Source organism: Mustela nigripes, chromosome 4 (genome assembly GCF_022355385.1).
Source record: "Mustela nigripes isolate SB6536 chromosome 4, MUSNIG.SB6536, whole genome shotgun sequence".
NCBI lineage: Eukaryota > Metazoa > Chordata > Mammalia > Carnivora > Mustelidae > Mustela > Mustela nigripes.
The window spans coordinates 20,068,100-20,090,233 of record NC_081560.1 but is presented as its reverse complement, the minus strand read 5'-3'; the positions used below and the strand labels follow the sequence as shown (position 1 = coordinate 20,090,233).

At 49.5% G+C, this 22,134-nt stretch overlaps 1 protein-coding gene across 1 annotated transcript in view; it reads right to left on the bottom strand.

The window, feature by feature from the left end:
• The window catches only part of PLXNA4 (plexin A4), a 424,261-nt gene that overhangs the window by 148,984 nt on the left and 253,143 nt on the right, over window positions 1–22,134 (bottom strand). Inside the window, exon 4 of the mRNA XM_059396393.1 lies at window positions 5,547–5,678. Coding sequence (XP_059252376.1) covers window positions 5,547–5,678 — 132 coding nt within the window. The remainder of the gene's footprint in view (window positions 1–5,546; window positions 5,679–22,134) is intronic.

Genomic DNA, 22,134 nt, shown 5'->3' with positions numbered 1-22,134 from the left:
CACTGGACCAGCTCTGCCTCACAACCCCGAGCACGGAGCTTAAAGAGAAACCTGAAGAACAAGGAAAGGAACAGGTTAACAATCCTCCTCTGTTTGTCCCTGTGCCACTCTGGGAAGACTTCACTGACCACTGCTGGAAACGACAACTCTCTTGCTTTGACGAGGTCTTCAGACCCATTTCCTTTCGTCCCAAAACATACTATGTGATTTATCCGGGATGATGGCTGCTTCTTTGCTATGTCCTCTTGCGAAAACTGCAAGCCCCTACTTGACACTTGGGTCCCTAAGGCCGAGGATAGCGAGCTCCTGGCCCCTGGCAGATGCTTAGGGAACATATGTTCAGTGAATGCATGAATCACTGGGTAGGCCGGGGTAGTGGTTTACAAAGCAAGAAGGCCCTCGCCACTTGGCTGCTGGCTTATGCTGGAAGGAGCCACGCAGAGCTGCCCCAGCTGGCCCTGCCTTCCGAGGAACTCCAAGCAGCAGGTGGACCCACCTCCAGACCCAGGTCCTCAGCCCCCACAGGTATCTTGTCCAGGATCACAGCTAGGACTGAGTGTCACTAGCTCGTGGGAGTGTCCCCTGGAAGACCCACTGTCACAGGAGTCAGTGAAACCACAAATGCCATGAAGGATGGCTTCGGCCCAGACACAGCGCACGTGCACCTCCAGAGCAGAAGCGGGTGTTTGAGGTCTCTGGCTTCCAGGCAGGGGAGGGCGGCTGCGTGAAGCGGCCGAGATGCTGAATCTGCCACTTGCTCCGGGGCCTAGCGAGGACACTAGCCTTGCGTGGGGGACAGCTGCTTCTTCCCCGGTGGGAGGCTGCTCCAGGGCCTCCGAGGACAGCTCAGCTCTGCCGCCTCATCTCCTCATTCATCTGCCTCACTGACATTTTTTCTCACTTCCCTCCCCTCGCTCTGGCAGGTTTTTATCACAGCAGCTGCGGTGTGTATGGACATTCCCTTGGGAGCACGGGAGTTGTAGTAAATACACACCGTGTACATACATGCAGATCCGTACAGAGCAGGAAGGAGGCCGATGCAAGACATGTGGGCAGGGACAGACGCAGGAGGAGGTGTGTGTGTGTGTGTGTGTGTGTGTGCACATACACTTGCACACATGAACACACATGTGCGTGCACACACAGAAACACACACATGCACACACACGCACACACATACACAGAGAAACATGCACACAAATGAACACACACATGCACAAGCACATGAACTCACACACACACATGCACGGATGCATTCTATGGAGATATCCAGCTATACACTCACTCCGACACACCGAGGAGAAGTGTATATGGAAAGTGAAAGCCTCGCTGGGTTAGATATAAAGAGGAATTCGCATACTCCTAATAGAGGAAATAATATCCTGGGTTGGAATTATTCAACTTGCAAAAATCATGGTAGGTTGGAAGTTCCCTCAGTTCTCTAGGCCGAGCCAAGCTCTTTCCGCAGGCATTATCTCATTTGGTCTTCATCAGTGCCCTAGGAGAGCGGTGCCGTTTACTACTTTCCCATTTCACAGACCACAAACTGAGGTGTGCGGCATCTCTCCCAGGGCCTCACCTATCACCGTCCACTCCCCGTTCCACGCAGTCCTTCTGGATCCCCGGCAACACCGAGTATGGGTTTGCCTCCCGTGGCCTCTGAGCTAGCCGTTCCTTCTCCCTGGAGGAGGATTTGTCCCCAGCTGCGTCCTGCCACTTGGCCTTATCCTTCTTTCTGCTGGACGGTTCCCTTCTTGGGAGGCTTTCTCTGACACCTTCTTGAAAAGAGCATTCCCCACCATGTTCCCGGCCACCACCTTATTCCCCTGGAGTCTGTTAAGTTTCTCATTGCATTCACCATCCCCTGACATTCAGCATTCGTTCATTGACTCATTTGTGGTCTGAGTCTCTACCTAAAATATAAGCACTATTAGGCCAGGGATTTTGTCTATCTCATCCCCCACTGAATCTCCAGTATCTGGAGAGTGGCTGACTCACAGCAGGTGCTCAATATTTGTTCATATTGAATGAAGAAATAAGGTACCAAGAGGGTTAGTAACTTGTCTGTGGTCACAGAGCCAGGAAATACATAACATTGGTCTGCATACACATGTACACACACACACACACACACAAACGCACACACACACCTCACTCCATTCTTTGCCTCTACTAGTTACACCATCCTTACATTTTCCGACCCTCTAATCACATGACTGGCTCCCCTGACAACCAACAACTCCCCCCCACCTTCTTTAGGGGATTTCCAAAAGTCACCTAATTAACATAAATTCAGCCGTGGTTGGAAGGAGCTTATTACAAACAACAAGACACCCATTTCACTTTTATGGCTCCTGAAGACTTCAGGAACTGAGGACAAAAAAACCAAATATTATAAATAAAAGATTCTCCATTGCTCTCATCACTCAGGAAATTCCAAGAGTTCTGGTAGCCCAGTGGCAGAAATGGGCATGAAGACCAAATGTATGTTCTTCTTATAAGCCACAATATCACAATTAGGTATGTATGACAGGCACATCAGATCTATAATAGTTCGATTTAAGAGATAGTTAAAGTAGGCTATTTAAGCTTAAGCAGGTTTAAAGTAGGTTATTTAGGTTAAGTAGGTTTACTTAAATAAAAACACAAAGCAAAAAATAGCTCAGGACAGGGTAAAAGTTATAGCAGGGATGAACAGATGACCAAAGTTTGAGAGATACTTCCTTTGCCTGAAGGGTAGTCTTGTAATTATATGTAAGTTTGAACTTGGGAATTAAGAAACGTGAAATGGAATTTGTATCAGTCCCTCTTTTCCAATTCTGGGTCCGTGATGACAATGGGATACAATCAATAATTCATTCATTCATTCATCAAATAATTATCAAAGGCCCATTAGGTGAGATTTAGACAGACGAAGAAGACATAGGGCTGCCCCCAAGTTGCTGACAGTCTGATAGGAGAGAAAGACAAGGAGAGAAAGCCAGCCCTGGGTGAGAAGCATGACCAAAGAGGTGTCTAAGCAGACGTCAGCAATCACTCATTGTAGATGGGGACAGCACAGCTCAATTTTGAAGGACAAGGCAAAATTCGCCAGATGAGAAAGGGAGGTGTCCTCCAGGCAGAGCCCACATCACAGCTGGCCATACAGAGACCAACCTGTAGATTCCACCCGGCAAAGCATCCTGACACAGCATGCCTGACACCAACCCACCGGCTGACAGTGGCAGGAATATCCCTAGTGCATTTACCGAGCTGCCCTTGGCCCCAGCTCTACTTGGTATGCTCAGCCAACAAGGCAGCCTGTGGGTTCTTGATAGGCTTTCCACTGGGACTGAATCCCTGCTCCCGGGCCAACTCAGTTTTGACCTGAACTGTTTAAGCTCCATACCTGAGAGGTCACCCAGAATCTTGATGCCACCACCTGCCTGATTTCAAATATGGCCAATGTCCAGACATCTTGTTGCAATGTCATGAGAATAAGAGCCTCCATTTACCAAGCCCTTACTCCGTGCCAGGTTTGCTTCATGCCTGTTACATGTGTTATGTCATTTGATCCTTGGGACACTATGGGATGTTATTATTACTTCTATGCAGCAGTTGAGAACCTTAAATCTTAAAGAGGTTAAGGAACTTGCCTGAGATCATGCTTAGTACATGGTGAAGCTAAGGTTCATGCTGGGACATTCTGACACCAAAGCCTGTGCACTTAACCATTGTGCTATACCACCACTCCCCACAGAGAATGGGCAAACCCTCTGGAGACCAGTGTTGGGCCAGCTATCAGGGGCCTTTGGACTTTATTTTGATAGCAGGTTGCCCTCCATCTCAGTGAAGAGCAGCCCCAGAGAGGATGAATGCCCTGGCCCCATCCATTCTTGCCTTCCTTTCTTTTCCTACAATCCAGAGCTCCCATCATGCCTCATTCTCCAAGCCTGGGTAGGTACTGACCATGGACCTCTCTTGGGTGAGCAGAATGCGGAGGACAAGGAGCTCAGAATCCCATCTCTGTTATCAGAGGGGGCTCCCCATGGCTTATATTTTCCATCTTTGCAAGTTCTTAAATAAAGTCCCAGGTTGAGAGATCCTGGTTTTCAGGTAAGGTAAGAAATCCTAAAATAGGTCATGCTTTGTGGAAGCAATGGGTCTTCTCCAAAGGAGTCATTCTACCAAGGAAAGCTACTTCCCCTCCATGTCTAGAGCCTCAAAAGTAGGCAGGGAGTGGGGAGTGTGGGCTCCATTGAGAAAGTGCAAGAAAGGAGAGCAAAGGAGCTGCCTCAGACCCTATCCTGGCTCCTGGGGTCAAACGTTCCTCAGTCAGCCCCACATCGGGCAATCCCCAAACCAGGGCAGCCTCAATGAAGGCACCACAATGGGTCCCAGTGTGGCTGGGTGGGGAGTCCCACACCAAGAGAAGATGTCTTCATGCTCTTAGGGAGGGTGGAGCTGCTGTGGGCTGCCAACGCATAATGCACAAGCCCTGGGGGCGGCATAATGTGGTATTCATCTCCTTCCCTATGCAGAGAGGGGACAGGCGGAACAATCCAGACTCTGTCGGCAAGGTCCTCTGGGGAGTTCAGGCCTCGCTAATGAAGATGAATAAGAGATGGGATCTGCCCCTCATGGCTGCTGCCTGTGTCACATACATATTTATGGACTGGAGGGACAGCTCCTGGGAATGACCCACCCCACACAGAGAGGAGAGGGGGAAGGCATGGCGGTGCTAATCCACTCTTGAGATGGGCGTGTCTTGCCGTGGCGGAACAATCTGGGCTGTGAATTAGGGCCCTCCAAGACATACTCTTAAATATGTAGAATTTTCAAGGTGATATGTATACCTTTGCCTGCTGTAGATGCATCAGTCCTGGTCTAGGCCAAGGACCCTTGAAGAACTTACTTAGTACTCAGCTGAGTTACAGAAACAAGCCCAACTTTGCTACTTCCTACTCAGTATCAGTTAACAGTAATCCCTGCACCCTCTTGTTCTGCCGGCTTGGCCTCATGGAATTTGCCAGAACTTTGTGCTAGAGTTATAGGTACATACAAAGGTTCAGAACACATGCTGTATCATCTCATTTCACGGACAGAGACCCGTGTTTGGAATCTCCATCCATTTAGAACTATTCTATGATGTTCCCTCAACTAAGATGTTTGGGCAACAAATCCTTGTCCACCAAAGACCCCCAGGGTCTAAGAGGGTGACCTTGGTAGGAGATGATACTTTCTGTAGGAAAATCTGGATAAAAAACTTGGGCATTTGTACCATGTTTCTTCAAAAGACAGTGAATGCTGGCCTTGAATCTATACTCACCCATCACTGTGAAGTTAGTGGATTTGTTCTAGACTCCCAGATGTTTTGGTATTTTAAATGTTTTATTCCGCCTTTCAGTGCACTCAACCTCAGTCCCCAAGCAATATAACCAAAAAGATACACACTGAGCGGAAAAAATCCAATGCCCTCTCTGCAGCTGGCCTCCTGTAGGTTTCTACTAAGCCACAGGATAGTACTTAGCACAAGACAAATGTCTAACAGAGCCCAAGAGCCTTACCTGCCTTTCTGACATGATGTAGAGCTGCTCGTGGTCCTTGGAGAAGGCCATATCCCGGAGGACTGGGCCGGGCTCTACCACCTGCACCGTCTCATACTGGAGCGCGTTGCCCCTGGGCCCATCCACCCGTATCTGCAGAGAAGAGGGAGAGGAGAGATGATATGAGTTCAGATCCTATACTGCCCATAGTTCAGCTTCAGCCCAGAGACCCTCCCAACAGCTAAGGAAGAGGCATCGAGCTCTGCCTCCATGATGCTGAGCCCAGGCCCTGAAGAGAAGCCTCCCAGGGACCTCCTGCTGGGAAAGGCAGAGAGAAGGGAAGGCAGAAGACCAAACCAGGCTCCGCAAAGTCTTCAGAGAAGAGGATGGGGTTGGTATTGGGGAGCAGTGGCTGGGGATTGGGTGAACCATGGGTAACTGAAGCTGCTTCAGATCAGAGGGCCATCGTGTAACAGAAAGGCAATATTATTTGCTAGGTTTGTTCTCAGAAAATAAGTGGATGTAAGAATGTAGGCTGATTCTTGGGGCTGCCTGGGTGGCTCAATGGGTTAAGCCTCTGCCTTCACCTCAGGTCATGATCTCAGGGTCCTGGGATCAAGTCCTGCATCGGGCTCTCTGCTAGGGAGGGAGCCTGCTTCCTCCTCTCTCTCTCTCTCTCTCTCTCTCTCTCTGCTTGCCTCTCTGCCTACTTGTGATCTCTCTCTGTCAAATAAATAAAATCTTTAAAAAAAAAAAAAAAGAATGTAGGCTGATTCTTCGAGATGGCTACCCAGTTATCATTGCCACACCTTTGAGGGGGAACCAGGCAAGGAGTCAATCCCAGAAGTTTCACACTGAGTGGGCTCATTCTGGCCATTAACTATTAGCTTCTGCTTCAGCCTTAGGAGTAGATGTAGGTCTTCAAACCTCCTGGAGGTTCTATTCATGTCCCCAGGGAAGGGGACGTGAGCATTCCAAGAAAATGCATGTTGGGCATGAGTCATCTCCAAACTTCTAAGAACACTTAGCAGAGTAGATCACCCCTGGTCCATTCGCCGGCCTTTCTAGAACTATTTGGACAACGTGGAGACAACCAGGAGAGACTTTTGCCCACACCCCCCCATAGTGGAGGACCAATTCTAGAAAGATGGGGGTTTCTCAATGCTGCATGGTGCTCAGTTGACCTGGGGTGCTGGCCCAGGTCTCTAGAATCAGAATCATTGCAAGTCTGGGCTCATAGGTTCGACAGAATCACTGCCCAGTACTTATAATGCCACCCACCGAAGTCAGAACCAAATATCCAGAGGGACACAGAGAAAGGCAATAGCTAGGGGGGTCACCAAACTTGATTAGATGCCCCTTGTATAAGACTCTGTAAGGTACCCACAGTGTAATTTTAGAGGTTTCAGTAATGAAACTAAAGAAAAAAGTTATATTCCATATATTCCCATTATGCATTCCTCTTACTTGTAATTTTTACTATTCAATTTTTAACCCCTCATGATATCAATGAGAAGAGAAGTTATTCAGATAAAATAAATTACAGAAGGGACACCACATTAATACCAACAGATGACATCAATTCATCTGAAAAGTCTGCTGCCTCCCGTTTCTGCTGAATTCACTGAACTCCGACACTAGGTTATTTTGCAGTTTATGTGTTTGCTTTTAGGTTTGTTCCAGGCTCTGTTTGTTTTCCTCTAAAGCACGACTTTTAAGCCCTTCCTAGATGTCAGGCACTAGGAAATGGTTTTGCATGTAATTCCTTATTGGTGTAACCCTCTCAGTCCTGTGGGGTTAGTGGTCATTTGTCCTGACATACATGGTCTCTCCAGCATCTGTTCCACCCTCTGCCACCTTAGAGGCAAGACTGGACCCACCCCCTGCTTCCCTGGGGGCAGGAGGTGCTCCTGATGGGCAGGAGCAATTCCGTTTTATCTCACTCTGTTGCCACAATGATTAAAGAAAACAGGCCCAAGTCAATCAACATATGTACCCAGGGCAAAGCAGGGACAGACAGTGTTTTGTGATCAGGGAAGAGAGATTGCTCTTCACCCTCTGCACATCAAAGAAACAGCTGACTCCAAGAGCTGCTGGCAGCCCTTTTGTCATAAAGAGGAGAGATGAAGCCAGGAAAGGTTTACATACAAAGACAGAAAGAACTGGTCTTTGGTGATGTCCCTGAGTCACTGAATCAAAATGATCCCACAGCCTGCCCTCCGTCAGGACTTTCTAGTTACTCAAGTTATTTCCTTACTGTTAAAAGAATAAAAAGGCATTTTTGCAACATCAAAAGTCTTAACTGCTATACTGATACAAACAACAAGGAAAATGAGACAGAAGTGCAGTAAACAATTAGCCTGAGCTATAAAAGCTGGGGACAGAATTTGGATTCAGTTTGACTCCGAAGTCCACATTTTTCATATGACCCCATTACATGAGACCTCGTTCCTTGGTGGGTTTCACATTCATTCACTGGGGCGTGCCACCTAGATAAAGGCAGGGGGCTGAGGTCAGCGTCTGTCTCTGGTCTATATGATGCCAGAGGCTTTTGCCAGTCATTCCTGATTTTGATGCTGAAATACTCGAGCTTGACAAATATTTATTTTAAGAACGAAGAAATAAATGAATGCAGCTAAAGCTTCCTTTTGCTAATTTCTCATGAAGCTCATGAAAACAAAACAAAACAAAAAACTAATAAAGGCATAGAAAGAGAATACTTTTAGCTCTGAAAATCAAAATGCCTCAGATTCCAATAGCCCACCTGCTTCTGTGCCCATCCCCATGCCAGCAGATGACAATCCTGGCCAGGCTCTTCCTTCATCTGAATGAAATGAGAGTTCATACAAAACCCATTGGGATTACTACCCAAGTCTGACTGCGTGGCGAGGGCCTTGGCCCCCAGCCCAGCCAGGCTGCACCCCAGCTGTGAGTCACCTCTGGAGAGTGACAAGAGTGACACTAAGCACTCTGGCTGGTCTCCAGCCCCTCCAGGCTGCCGCCAGGAGCAGGCTCCCCCAAGGAATTCTGGGGGATATGCGTCCCAGGCGATGCCCGTGATCTGATCCCCAAGGGAAATTGGATTCAGTGCCTTATCAATCTTCTTTATCACTGGGCCCCAGCTCCCTGCTCTTTAGCACAAGGTGATGTGGTGGATGTCGGTGGACATCAGAGGAAACCAGATGAGTGGGGGCGGGGACAGAGGGATGGACCAGGGAACACCTAGGGCAAGTTTTCACGGGCCTTCCCCAGGGAGGCAGGATAGGGTTCTTGTGCCCCCTTCCACACTCCGTCTAGGTGGGAAATCTAGTCATTGCCAAGGCAGGGTTCCCTCTCCCCCTACCCTCCCCCATCCTCAACTTATTTCAGAAAACAGGAAAGCATCCATTTCACCCATCTGCTGAAAGAATCTCACAAAGATCTTGGCTAAACGGAGCTTGTGGTAGGACTGGCTGAATGATGGACGATCACAAAATTTAGGTAGAGCGATCCAGCTGCTGGCTGCTTTGGCCTCACATAACAGATAGCAACAAGAACCGCTAATAGCGGAGTGACGACCGTGTGTCAGGTCTCGTGCTGGCGTCCTACACCTACCAGCTTCTCATTTAAACTACCTAACTCACGCAGTAAGCACTAATATCATCCCACTTACAGCTGAAGCACAGAGAGGTTTAGTAACTTGCTCCGGGTCACGCAGCTAGTGGATGGCATGGCTTCAACCCTTACCAAGGTCTGACGGATTCTGTCCACGCCTCCGTGTGTTTATGTACTACACCAGTGCCTGTTGAACCAAGTTTCATTTGGTTGTATTAACCCGCATCCCTTCAAGAAGGGCAAGTCATTGATGTTAAGCCAACATCGCCGTGGGAGAGTGGGAGGAAACCTGTCTGCACCTGCTACCGTTCTTGTGGGAGAGAATCATGCATATGAATGAAGATGCTGCTGCTGTAAAGTTTCCAGTTACCCTGCACAGCATTCTTAAATAATGTTGTCCCATCGGATGGTTTTAAGATATTTATGATGTTGACAACTAGCATCATTGTTCTCATTTTGCTGATGAAGAAACTGGAGAGGAGGGGGCACGTGCTATTCTGGGTCTTGCCCCAAAGTTTAGTGGTAAACCGAGGATAGTCAGGACTAGAATTCAGGTCTCCTGGTTCCTAGCTTGGTACCTGCCTCTTAGCCATTTAGATTTTTCCAAAAGCCTTTGACAAGGTTCCACACGAAAAGGCATTTAAAAATAATGAGTCACTGTGGGACTTTGGGCAGTTTGACCATGGAGAAGGAGCCAGCTTAGAGACAGAAAAAGACACGTTTCGGCACGAAGGAGTGGAGCCAGGGGCATTTCCCTAGCACTGGTGTTATGACTTGTTTTATTTAATATTTTGTGTAAATGGGCTGGAGGAGGGAGCAAGAAAGTATGCAGATGATTCTGAGCTCTTTGGGCTGGCAAGAAGGCCAGTGGTAGAGATGAATTACAGAAGGGTGATGCGTTTTCAGGGAGCACTGGGGAGGGGAACTGCACAGGGGCAAAAAAGCTAGGACTGTGCATCTCAGCACGGCACCCAGGACATGGCCAGTGCTCACCAAGTTGATACAGACAGGTGTGGGTAGGGGTGTGGCGAGAAGAGAACTCTTGCACACTGTTGGTAAAAATGTAAATTGGTATAGTCACTATGGATAACAATATGGAGGAGCCTCAAAAATTAAAAAGAGACCTACTTTATGATCTAGCAGTCCTACTCCTGGGTATGTACCCAAAGGAAACAAAATCAGTACCTCCAAGAGATGACTACAGCCCATGCTCATAGAAGCATTTTTTATAATAGCCAAGATATGGAAAGTATCAAAGTATCCATTGATGGATGAGGGGTAACACACACACATATATGTGAATACAGGTACACACATATATGTTACACATGTATATATACAAAACAGATATATGTTTATATTTTAAATATATAAAATAAAGCCTTAAAGAAGAAAGAAATCCTGCCATTTTGGACAACATGGGTGAACTTAGGGAATACTATGCTATGTGAAATCAGCCTGACACAGAAAGGCAAATATTGCATGACTCACTTGTATGTGGACTCTAAAAGAGTCAGACTCTTAGAAATAAAGCCTAGAAGGGTGGTTGCCGGGGACTTGGGGTTGGGGACAATGGGGAGATGTTGGCCAAGTGATACAAACCTTCAGTTACAAGACAAGTGAGTTCTGAAAACCTAACATAGAGCAATGTGACTAGAGTTAGTAATACTGACTTGTGTATTTGAAATTCGCTAAGAAGGTAGATCTTAAGTGATCTCATCACACCCACAAGGAAAATGGTAGCTATGCGAAGTATGGATATACTAATTAGCTTGATTGCACCAATTATGTCATAAGACATACATATATCACGTTGTATACCTTAAACATAGACAATTTTTATTTGCCACTTATGCCTTGAAAAGATGGGGAAAGATGAGTAGTTACTACATAAATGGTCAATGCCCTATAGGAAAACCCAGCCACATTCTACCAATGGGACCACGGCCCTGAGCGGATCTAGGTGAGACCACGGAATTACTCAAAGTGAGAGGCGGGACCAAGAAAGAAGTGCTCAGGTAATCACTCATGACTCCCCATACTCCACAGCAGCCTGAATAGCCAGCAACATGTCAAGCAGCGTTCAAATGGGATTTCAGGGGAAAACAGACAAACAGAAGTCATTCTCCTGGCCAAGTTCACTTGAATACAGAATATCATGTTCAGTCCACCCCTGATAAGGTAGAAACATAATCCAGATGCCTGCACCTGGAGAATAGCCTAGGAAAGATGCCTCAGGCCACAAAGACCCAGTTGAAATCAAAGGAGACGTGTTGGCCAGTGGCCCTGGTTCAGTCGCCAACACAGGGGCCACCCCGAAGCTGCTGAGGTGACAGTAAGAAGCCATGAGATTTATTACTGTACACATCAGGACAAACAAGATTTATTATTTTATGCAACGCAGATGATAGTTGTGGATCACCTAAGCAATGAGAAAGGATAAAAATAGAAGTTGATTTTTGTTTTAAGGTAGAAAATGTAAAGAAGCTACTAATGTAAATTTAGGTGTTTAGAAGATGTTACTCTCTGAGGCTAACACCAAGGAGAACATCACATCCTGACCCCACATGTCCCTTGAAAGAGGGACACTCCACATTCATTCATTGTCCGTAGGGCATTCATGGAATGCCATGGTGTTCTAGGCTCAAAGCTAGCTTCTGGAGGAAAAAGTTGGGTCTTTGTCCTGTCTTCCAAGGAAGCCTGTCCTCTGAAGGGCTCAGACACCACACAAATAAGGCCAAGTGGAAAATGCTACAGTTACGTGTGTTCATGGCCCTTGTTCCCTCTTCCCAGGAAATCTGGTCACTGACTGGAGTATAACCAGGAATTTTCAGCCTAGCCCCAAGTGAGGCTCGAGGGAGCACGCGAGCCATACGACAAAAGAGCTACCAACTCTGGCACCTCCAACTCTGAGAGGGTTGAAGACAAAATCTCTTGAGTCCAATAGGAAGATTGATCTGGAATAGTGAAATTAGTGGTAAAACATTTTATAAGGACATACCCATATTGGCCAAGGGAGGTAAGAGAGGGAGAGAGATCTGTCTGTCTTCATGCGCCCTGTCCTGAGGAGACTAGGTGTAATTGCTTCTCTGAGGCTGGGTGTGGCATCCCTTCAGGTCTCACCTAGGACTCGATGGAATATTCTTCTAACCAGCACAAGAGAACAGCAATGCAATGCCCATCACAAATGTGGGCCACATGTGACATTTAGCATCTTCCACTAATGGTTACATGATAAAAGAAACAGGTAAAACTGATTAATTACAATTAATTTTAATCATCTATTTTATCTAGCACGATGTACCCCAAGTATTACTACGTTCGCATGTATGCAGTATAAAAAATTGTCGGTGAGATATTTTACATTCATTTCCTCACACTAGATCTTTGAGACCTGATGTGTATGCATTTTAGACTTACAGCAACCCTTAATAGGAACCAGACACACTTCAGGGGCTTAATAGTCACATGTGGCCCATGGCTGTCCTATAGGATGGCACAATTCTAGATCACTGTCTGTCATCCCTGTGTTCTGATCTGTGCTCGCCAAGCGATCCTGCTGATAATTTGGCTGCCAACTATCCTTCTACGGGTGCTCTCAGTTGAGATCTTTCTCACTCCATTCCCCGGCTGACACCCTTGTGTCTCCCAGGACCTTCGATTTATAACATGATTCATGTGTCCCAGTGTCTTCACTCTTCTGGAGCTCGCAAGCTCTACGTTCCAACAGCTGTGTGGTCCCCGTCAGCCTGAGCAAGTTATAGCGTGCAGCTGTGTGGGCTGGGCTCTGCTCTAGCCTAGCACCCGGCGAGCTTGTTTGATGTACCCCTGCCTTCTCTTTCCACTTTCTTAGGCTGCAGGCAATCTGGGCACACCTCTTGGATGCCAGGTATGCCCTATACCCCGGGGTGGGGGGTTGCGGGTGGTGGCAGTCGAGAACACTTAAGAACAACTGAGAGAACCAAGCGGTCCGAAGAGATGCTACAGGGGCATAGCCCCAGAGGCTCCCTGCCTTACCAGGCAAGACTGCTGGGGGCGAAGCATGACCTGGATGGTGTGGGCTCTCAGAGGCCCGGGGGCACAGCTGACTGCAAATCACAGGGGCAAATTTCAATATTTAACAAGCAGAGAGTTATTCACAATAGCCAAACACGCAAGCAATCTAAATATCTGTTGACAGCTGAATAAAGAAAACGTGATCTATACATCACGTGGCTCTAGTGTGTATATATCTGTAACACACACATAAGTACACGCACACAAACAAGAGACTGTTAATTAATGAAAAAAAAAAAAAGGGGAATCTTGCCTTTTGTAACGCTGCAGGGGACTCTGGCGGGCATCATGCTAAGTGAAACAAGCCAGATACAGGAAGACACATATCGCATGATCTCACTTCTCTGTGGAATCTGAAATAGACTCAGAAGCCAAGAGAGGAACGGAGGTTACCAGGGACTGGGGGGAAGGGGGCATGGGGAGATGTTGGCCAAGTGGCATCAAGTGTCAGTTTTATGGGGTACATAAATTCTAAAGATCTAATATACAGCGATGTGATCACAGTGTACACTTGAAGCTGGCTAACAGGTTGGTCTTAGGTGTTTCCATAATGTAGATGTATTATATAGATTGCAACATCCCACCAAGTCCTACACCTTAAATATATCCCAAATTCATTTGTCAGATATACTTCATAAAGACGAGCGAGGCGACAGTGGGGGAGGCCACACCAGGACGAAATGACCGGGCATCCGTCGTGCCTGGACCGCGCAGGGCCCTCCATCGCAGTGTCTAGCAGGCACAGTGCCATTCCCCGAGGAGGCCTATCCGGGACAGGCACGTGTGCTCCCCGGGGCACACAAGGGCACCCCTTCCCCCAAGCCTGCCCCTCCCACGCCGTCTGCTGCCGGGGCTATTCCCGGGCAGCGCGGCCCCCTTCCCCTCCAGCCCGTCCACCTCTCTTCATCCCTGGCACGGTGAGCGTCTGCGCTGCCAGGCAGAGCGCTATTAAAACATCAGCAGGGTGGCCTCCGCAAAGGTCAGCCATCCGGGGAGCTCCTGGCAGCTGCTTGTTTGTTTACTGGAACATTATCTGGGCCGGGCTGTTGATTTACATCCATTGAAGGACTGAACAATAAATACAGGCTCCCAGTAGCAGGCAGATGCTCGCACTAGACCGTTCTGGCTGCCTTCTTGCTTGGAATAATCTCCCTAATGAGCAAACAGTGCCATTCATCTTTAAAGGTGCAGGCAAGCCCCGGTATCCCCCCTCTCCTCTTTCCTTTCCCATCCTCCCCCAGATTTCCTGGTCCAGGTCTACCCTGCCAGATTTCTGGGCTGCGCCCAGCTTGGAGGAGGAGAGGGCGGGGTCGCATCTGGCAGACCTGGGATTGGAGCCGCAACTGGAAAGGCAGGCTGGGACAGATGTCCCCGGGACCCTCTGAATTCTCCCCCGAGACCCTCAAAAGCCCAAACACAGAGGCCAGTGGAAACCCCCCTGGTGACGCGCGTGGCCCCAAGGCCAGGCCATCTTCACCGAGCCGGGGGATGGTGGGCAGGGGTTGTGGAGATGGACGCCCCACCTTCAGGCGGAACCTCAGCCAGAGTTAGGCCTGTTTCGCTTTCAGGCAACTTTCCAAAGTTTCCAGAACCTTAAGGGGCTCCTGTGCAAGGACATGCAGACGGGTCAGTTTGCAAAATGGAGCCCGCGCCGGGGCAGGCAGCCGGCGATGGGCCCAGGGAGGGAGGGGGGGGATTCAGGCTCTGCTCATCTCAAGAGCCCTGAGTACACAACTTTGGCTCTCTTAGGGGTCCTGGCTCTCTGTCCTGGCCTTGATCTATCTCCCACTGAGGCAGAAAGAGCAGGGAGGTCCCTCGGTAGGAACTGAGCGGCCAGGATCTGCTTTCCTGGGACACTGTAGGGCTGTGGTGTCTCTCAGGTGGAAAAATCACGGAACTTTTGGATCTTACTTATACAGTTTATTCAGCTGGCCCCCCAAGACGCTAAGAGACATAACCTGGTCACTGTCACTCAGCATCTTGCCACACAGGCTGAACAGGGGGTGAAAAGGAGGAACACGGCCTCGAGTGCCAGCATCAGGCACATGGGAAGCACTCCTCTGTTGAATGAGTGAATGAATGACCTGAGAAGCTCACTCTTGGCCCGAGTTGCCAGAGTTAGAACCATTAGACACACACACACACACACACACACACACACACACGTGCACACACACATTCTCTGCCTCTGCAGATGAGGCCATGTCTCAACTCCCACATGGCCTCTAGAAGTTTCTCTTTAGAAGTCTGACACAAGGTGACACAGGGCAGGTGTATGGGGGAGGAGGGACCGGGAATGGTGCGTGGGGACACCAGCATCGGATCTGAGTACTATGGTGATTTGCTGGTTGTGCAGTTCAAAGCTCTCTAGGGAAAGGAGCCCCTACCATGTCTCCATATCCCTGGGGAAAGGCTGCCTGGTTGGTAGAGCAGTGAACAAGAGAACCTCCAAGTTCCAGCCCCCCTCAAGGCCTGCAAGTTTATCCTCTGGGCACCAGGCATTCTCTCACTGTCAGTATTCCTCTGACCCCTGAAGACAGAATTTCACTTGTAACTTGACGCTCCCCTGGAATGTCACTTTTTTTCTTCCTTCTTTCCTTCCTTTCTCCCTCCCTCCCTCTTTCTTTCTTCCTTTCTTCCTAGATTTTATTTATTTATTTGACAGAGAGAGACACCGCAAGAGAGGAAACACAAGCAGGGGGAGTGGGAGAGGGAGAAGCAGGCTTCCCGCAGAGTAGGGAGCCTGAGGTGGGGCTCGATCCCAGGACTCTGGGATCATGACCTGAGCTGAAGGCAGAGGCTTAACGACTGAGCCACCCAGGCGTCCCCTGGAATGTCACTTTCATTCTAAACTCACCCCCTGCCTCACTGGCATGTCCATCTCTGTTCCCGGTTCCGTTTTTCTTTCTTCCACGGCGCTGGTCAGTTTCTCCCATGCTATGTGATTTATTCATTTATTACAATATTGTTGGGCTCCCTTGCGAGAAGGTAAATGCCACAAGAGCGGACGTCCTTACCTTTCGTGTTCAGTGGTACATCCCAAACCCCTGAGCCATGCACATAGTAGGTGCTCGATCAATACTGGTCGGACAAAAGAATGGATGGAAATGTTCACACTAGTCATCAACGTCTTAATTTATCTTAATTTGTCCTCCCGATGCAGAGCTCCCTTATTGCACAGCAAGGAACCCAAACGGTGGGAGGGTGTTCTCCCCAGGAGATGCAGCAGTGGGAGAGGAGCGGAGACTGTCCAGCCCAGTCTCACCAGAGTGGCCTCGAAGACATGTGGCGGCCCCTCCTCCCAGCTCCAAGTCCCAGCACTCTGGATGTGGGCTTACCCCCTGCTTCTATGTTCACACTGCGTAGGCTGCCCCAGAATAGCACAATGAGGGTGCTTTGTTTTGATTTCCTGATTCCAGCCAGGAGGAAAAGGATGCGAAGGGAATGGCAAGAGTGTAAACAGTAATTAATTAGATAAGCCCTGCGTGTGTGTGGGTCCCGCGCTGTGTTACCAAACACTGTTGGGAAAATGGGTCCCTTTGGGTCTCTCGCTGCACACCCACGAAACTGAGTGATGATCTTTGGGTTGCCATTAGGACATGTCACCTTGCACAGCTCCACACGGAGGGATCGGGAGCAAGGGTCTCCATGCTCCCACCCCCACCGGTTTGGGTGCCGACACAGAAAGCAAGATACAACTCGAGGATAGAAAGATGTTGAAGAAGTAAGAAGGAAAGTCAATAGGATTAATATGAAGGAAGTGCCAGAAGATGGTTTAAACCAGCATATCTCAAACGCTAAATATTTAAAACCAGTCTTTTGTGCTGCCCGCCCCCTTGCAAAGAGACCTGGGCAGGCATAGAACGTGTAAGTTACATACAGGTTGGAAACCTTGGTGGGTCAGCTGGATTGTGGTCCCAGAGTCACCACATATGTGAGTAGCCTGCATCCCCAAAGCCTCGGTTGCCATTTCCCACATGCCTCTGGCCACAGGGGAGCCTGGACAGACTGCACCCACTCTTAGAAAAACAAGCCGGGATGAATAGTTGATTCACCGTCTGCCACGAGCTGCGCCATGTGGTTCACACGTATCAGCTGGTCCCGGTGCTTGGCAGACAGGCCAGGCTCATCCATGTTACAAAAGACCAGAGTCCTCTGACTCCTGAGATGCAGTGTACAAGCCGGAGAGCCTGGGTGTGGGGAGCCCAGGAGCAGATGGCAGGAACCCCACCTCTGCCACATACAAACTCTGTGGCCGAAGATAATCTGCCAAACTTTATCACTTTCCATCAAACAGATACTGTTATTCTTCTGCTGGGCGTCTGATCACGTTCCAAACATGTAGAATACTTAGCATCGAGAAAGGGTAACAGTGAAGTTTCCATGAATGTTAGTTGCTAGGGAGGCAATTCACATGAATCGACCCCCATGATTCCCACTCATTCCCGCTGGGAGCAGCCACCGTGTGTGCCACAGAGAGATTAGGCCCATGGATGGGGTTCTCGGCATCTGACGAGGTCAGCGAGGGGTTGCAAAGAGAAGAGGGTCCATGACTCCCCTCTGGGCCACCTGAAGCAGATGAGAAAGGGGGCATTGCTGGACAGAGGGCAGGGACCCGGGTAGAGAAGTGTCTGTGCCCACAGATGGAATGTTCGGACAGGCATTCCACCAATGTGGGTGCAGACACCTTTCCCTGGCTATTCCGAAGCTGGAGGAATCATCCAGGAAACCTTGAGTCTGGCTCCGCTGGAGTGTGATTCAGAAAGCCAGAGACTTTATGGAGAAAGAAGCAGCTTCATGGTCTGAGTAAGCCACAGGAGGGAAGTGGAGTACCACAGCCTGGCTTCACAGGGGGGAGAGGCATCTCTGAGCCTGATCAAGGGATGGAGGCAGAGTCTGAGCTGGCAGCATGCTGGGAGGCAAGGACAGTTTCCTAGAGATGAAGCCGGGCCTTCCAGGGCATCGGGGGCAGAGTTCTGAACCCAGGACCAGTCAGTACTCCTGATTCTTCACCCACACTCCTCCCTGCCCCTTCTATGACTCAGACAAGTCACTTTCCTCCCTGTCCTCCCACACAGCCTCTGGGCTCTGTGTACCCCCTGGCCAAATAGGGGGCTACCTCCTCTCTTCTACCCACCCCCCAACTGTTGCAGTCACAAAGGGGTTAATGAACACGGTACATCATGACAGCAAGGGGCTGATGTGTGGTCAGCAGTTCTCTCCTGTTGGAAACCTAGTTCCTCTGGAGTGGGATCCGGCAGATGCTTAATGCAGCTGTACTAGGATGAGGAGAAACCCCTGTCCAACTGGAGCACCCAGGGAGAACGGAAGCAGAGTGAAGATGGGAAACGGATGGACTCTCGCATGAGCTGTGGCAGGGTCGTCAGCATCTTCAGGAGTCCTAACCAGCCAGGTCCTAGCTCAGAGGGTGGACGCTTCCAGCACAGGGTTCAGCACAGAGTAGAGACTCAAGCATCAGGCTTTGTCCAGTTTTTTCCCAGCTCAGAGGCAGCCCCCACCCCCCTTCACACCTCCTGGCTACGTCATCATCCTTACCCTGGACCATCCTCTACGTTCTGCCTTTGGCACCCTAGAGCAGAGCCCAAGCCTCTGCCTCCAGGCCTCCCCTCAGACCCTTCCCGACTCCAGGAACACCATGGCATCCTCCTCACTGCCTGGCAACCACCTGACGCTGCCCACCCAAACCGGTGTTGGTGTAGGATCCCCTTCCCCCTCCACGCAGCCTAGCCCCTCTGGCCGGGGGTGGGGTGGGGTGGTGTTCCTTTTCCCTCCAGGAATGGGGCCAGCCTGCTCACACTCCTTTTCACACTACTTCCCTCAACCCATTCCATCTCCCAGTTTCCACCCTGCTTTCTTTTAGCCACCCCGGGTGCATTTGCCCCTCGGAACCTGGCAGGGACACTCCTCCGAAAGCTTTCTCCATAATATGTGCCCTGCACTGATTAACTCATGTCTTGTCACCCAAGGCTCCCGCGCTGCCCCTTCTGCTGCCTCCTGTCTCAGCATGTGCGGAGGTCCATCCTGAATGGCCCCCGGGCTTCCAGTGTGTTGATTTCAGCCATGAGTGTCCGTGTCTTGAGGGCAGGTCCTTGGCATCGTGCCTAATTAAACATGGGACTGTGTAGCCAGCCGGGCTCGCATCCTGCTTCTGCCTCTTAACATAGGTGACCTCAGGCAGAACTTCAGGATTTACTGGATTATCCTCAGCTGAAATATCCAAGTCCGAATCCCAAGCTCATGGTCTCCCGCAGGGTGTGATTGGACGGATTGGGAAGCACTCTTATGGAAGTGCCTGCGCAGACCGTAGTGAACACACAGAACTGCGGGCTGTGGCCAGTTAGTATGTGGTTGTGCTCAGTCGGTATGAAGACGAGACAATGTATCCATGGCGCTGATGTTGCATAGCACAGAGGCACAGGGAGGCCCCCAACGGCTATGTGAAACACCAGGGTTGCTTATTAGATGTTTGGTAAGTTAACAAACGGGTGCAGGCGCTCTAATCACAATGGGAAAAGATCAAAAGGGGCCCAGCTCCTCAGAGACTCTGCCGAATACATTTCTTTGAAGTCCTATCCTGAAAGGACCATCAGTGCTCTTTCTAACACAAGGGCAGCAGCCGCCAGCCCTATACGGTTGCCACTTGTCAGACTGTTGGGAGCTGTCTGCACGGAGCCATAGGACTGGTGCTTAGCCTCTAGGCGCTGTTTGGCAATTTCCTTGACAAATAAATAACCCAGGGAGCGTCAGACAAGTGCTTATCACCTCGACATCTGCTCTCTCTGATGAGCTCTGCTCTGGGTTCTTTCCCTTCAGCCTCATCAAGCTGCTGGGGCATCAGCCCTTTTGAGGGGGGCCATCCAAGGACACCTGTGTGTGTTTTTGTGAGGCTCAGAACAGCCCATGTTTACTTGGTACAAAGCACGAAGGTGCTGGCTTCCCAGAAGATGAACACGTTCCTCCAAACAAGGGGTCTCAGCCACTCACCCTACAGACCACATCCTACAGGCACCCACCCCCTGGGGAAGGACTTGAGTCAGAGTGATACCGTCTGGCTCCTGGCCGAATCACCAAATCTTCCTTTCAAATGTCAGTGGATTGCAAAGTCCTAAAACATGGAGAGATTAAGTTTTGCTCACTTGGGTTCTAGACCAGAATTTCAAAGTAGCACCAGCTTCTGGGCTATCTAGGAATTTTTTTTTTTTTTTCAGTATGGCCAAAATGAGGATCGGAAAGTAAGCATGGGATACACTTAATGTTTAGTTATGACACCCAGCTCAGCATCACTCTCTCCGAAACTGCTCCCACCGTCTCCCAGTACAGCTTTGATGCCTCCTGCTCCGGCTCTAGCTGCCCTTCCCGCACGCCCTGATCCCATCACAACATGGGGGCACGTGCGCTCCCCTATGTGCTTCCTGAGAGCAGGGATGTGCCTTATTCATCTAACCCCAGGACACGAAGCCAGTGGGGAGAGCCCATCCTGCAGCTTAAGTTTGCTGGCATCAAACCTGTACTCAGCAACAACTGACAAAAAAGTAGGTAGGGTCGTATGCCACAGTGATGGCATTCATTATAGCCCAGTAAAAAAGTCTCTGGGTTGGCGCCTGGGTGGCTCAGTCTTTGAGCATCTGCCTTCGGCTCAGGTCATGATCCCAGGGTCCTGGGACAGAGCCCCACGTTGCGCTCTCTGCTCAAGGGGCAGTCGGCTTCTCCCTCTCTCACTCACCCCTGTTTGTGTTCCCTCTCCAGCTATCTCTCTCCGTGTCGAATAAATAAATTAAATCTTAAAAAATAAAAAAATCTCTGGGTCTTCTCTGAGGAGCAGACTTCACGCAGTACTGTCTCACAGACCACCGAGTTACTTATTTTGTCCCCTTTTTATCCCCACACATCTCCCCTGGCAGCCACTGCCCACATTTTACTACATTTCTCTATTTTTTTCTTTCTCTTTTTCTCTCTTTCTTTCTTTCTCTTATAGCAACTACTCTGAGAAAGAAACACTTGGAACTATTCCAAATGAGAACCCAGGAATTCATGAGGCCTGGGTGAGGCCTGTGAATGGATTGCAGTCAGAAAATCTGCTCCCAGAGACACTGTGGGGAACAGCCTTCCCGGGCTTAGAATTCTGGAGTGGAGAAGGGCGTCCCTGTCCGGGGATGACATCACCAGACAGCGCTGGAATGCACAGATGCAGAAAGCTGAGGGGCCCCAGGGCCAGCGGGCAGTTTGGCTGTGATGCTCACAAAGGGTCTTTTGAGCACCCTTCATCCTAGGAAAACCACAGAGACCCTGCTTTAAGCTGCCCCCACCCTCGTTGGAGGGGCCTAAAGACACTCTCCTCCAGTCAGATGGGTGACCTTTGATCCCAGTGAGGGAGAGTCTGGAAAAAGCATGAGGTATCAGAGCTGAAGGGTCTTGGGGGGAGGGGGGGACCAACAACACCACAAAAAACCCCAAACAAACAAACAAAAAAGTGACAACAACAAAAATAAGCCCCAGTGCCTGTAAGGGATACTCATTCTGCCAGAAGCTTGTGGAGTTAATTGTAGAGAAATGCATTTGAAAATAAGATATTGGAAAACCATCCTCTCCGTCACTGGCCACTGTTAACCACAGAGACCCTGCTTTAAGCTGCCCCCACCCTCGTTGGAGGGGCCTAAAGACACTCTCCTCCAGTCAGATGGGTGACCTTTGATCCCAGTGAGGGAGAGTCTGGAAAAAGCATGAGGTATCAGAGCTGAAGGGTCTTGGGGGGAGGGGGGGACCAACAACACCACAAAAAACCCCAAACAAACAAACAAAAAAGTGACAACAACAAAAATAAGCCCCAGTGCCTGTAAGGGATACTCATTCTGCCAGAAGCTTGTGGAGTTAATTGTAGAGAAATGCATTTGAAAATAAGATATTGGAAAACCATCCTCTCCGTCACTGGCCACTGTTA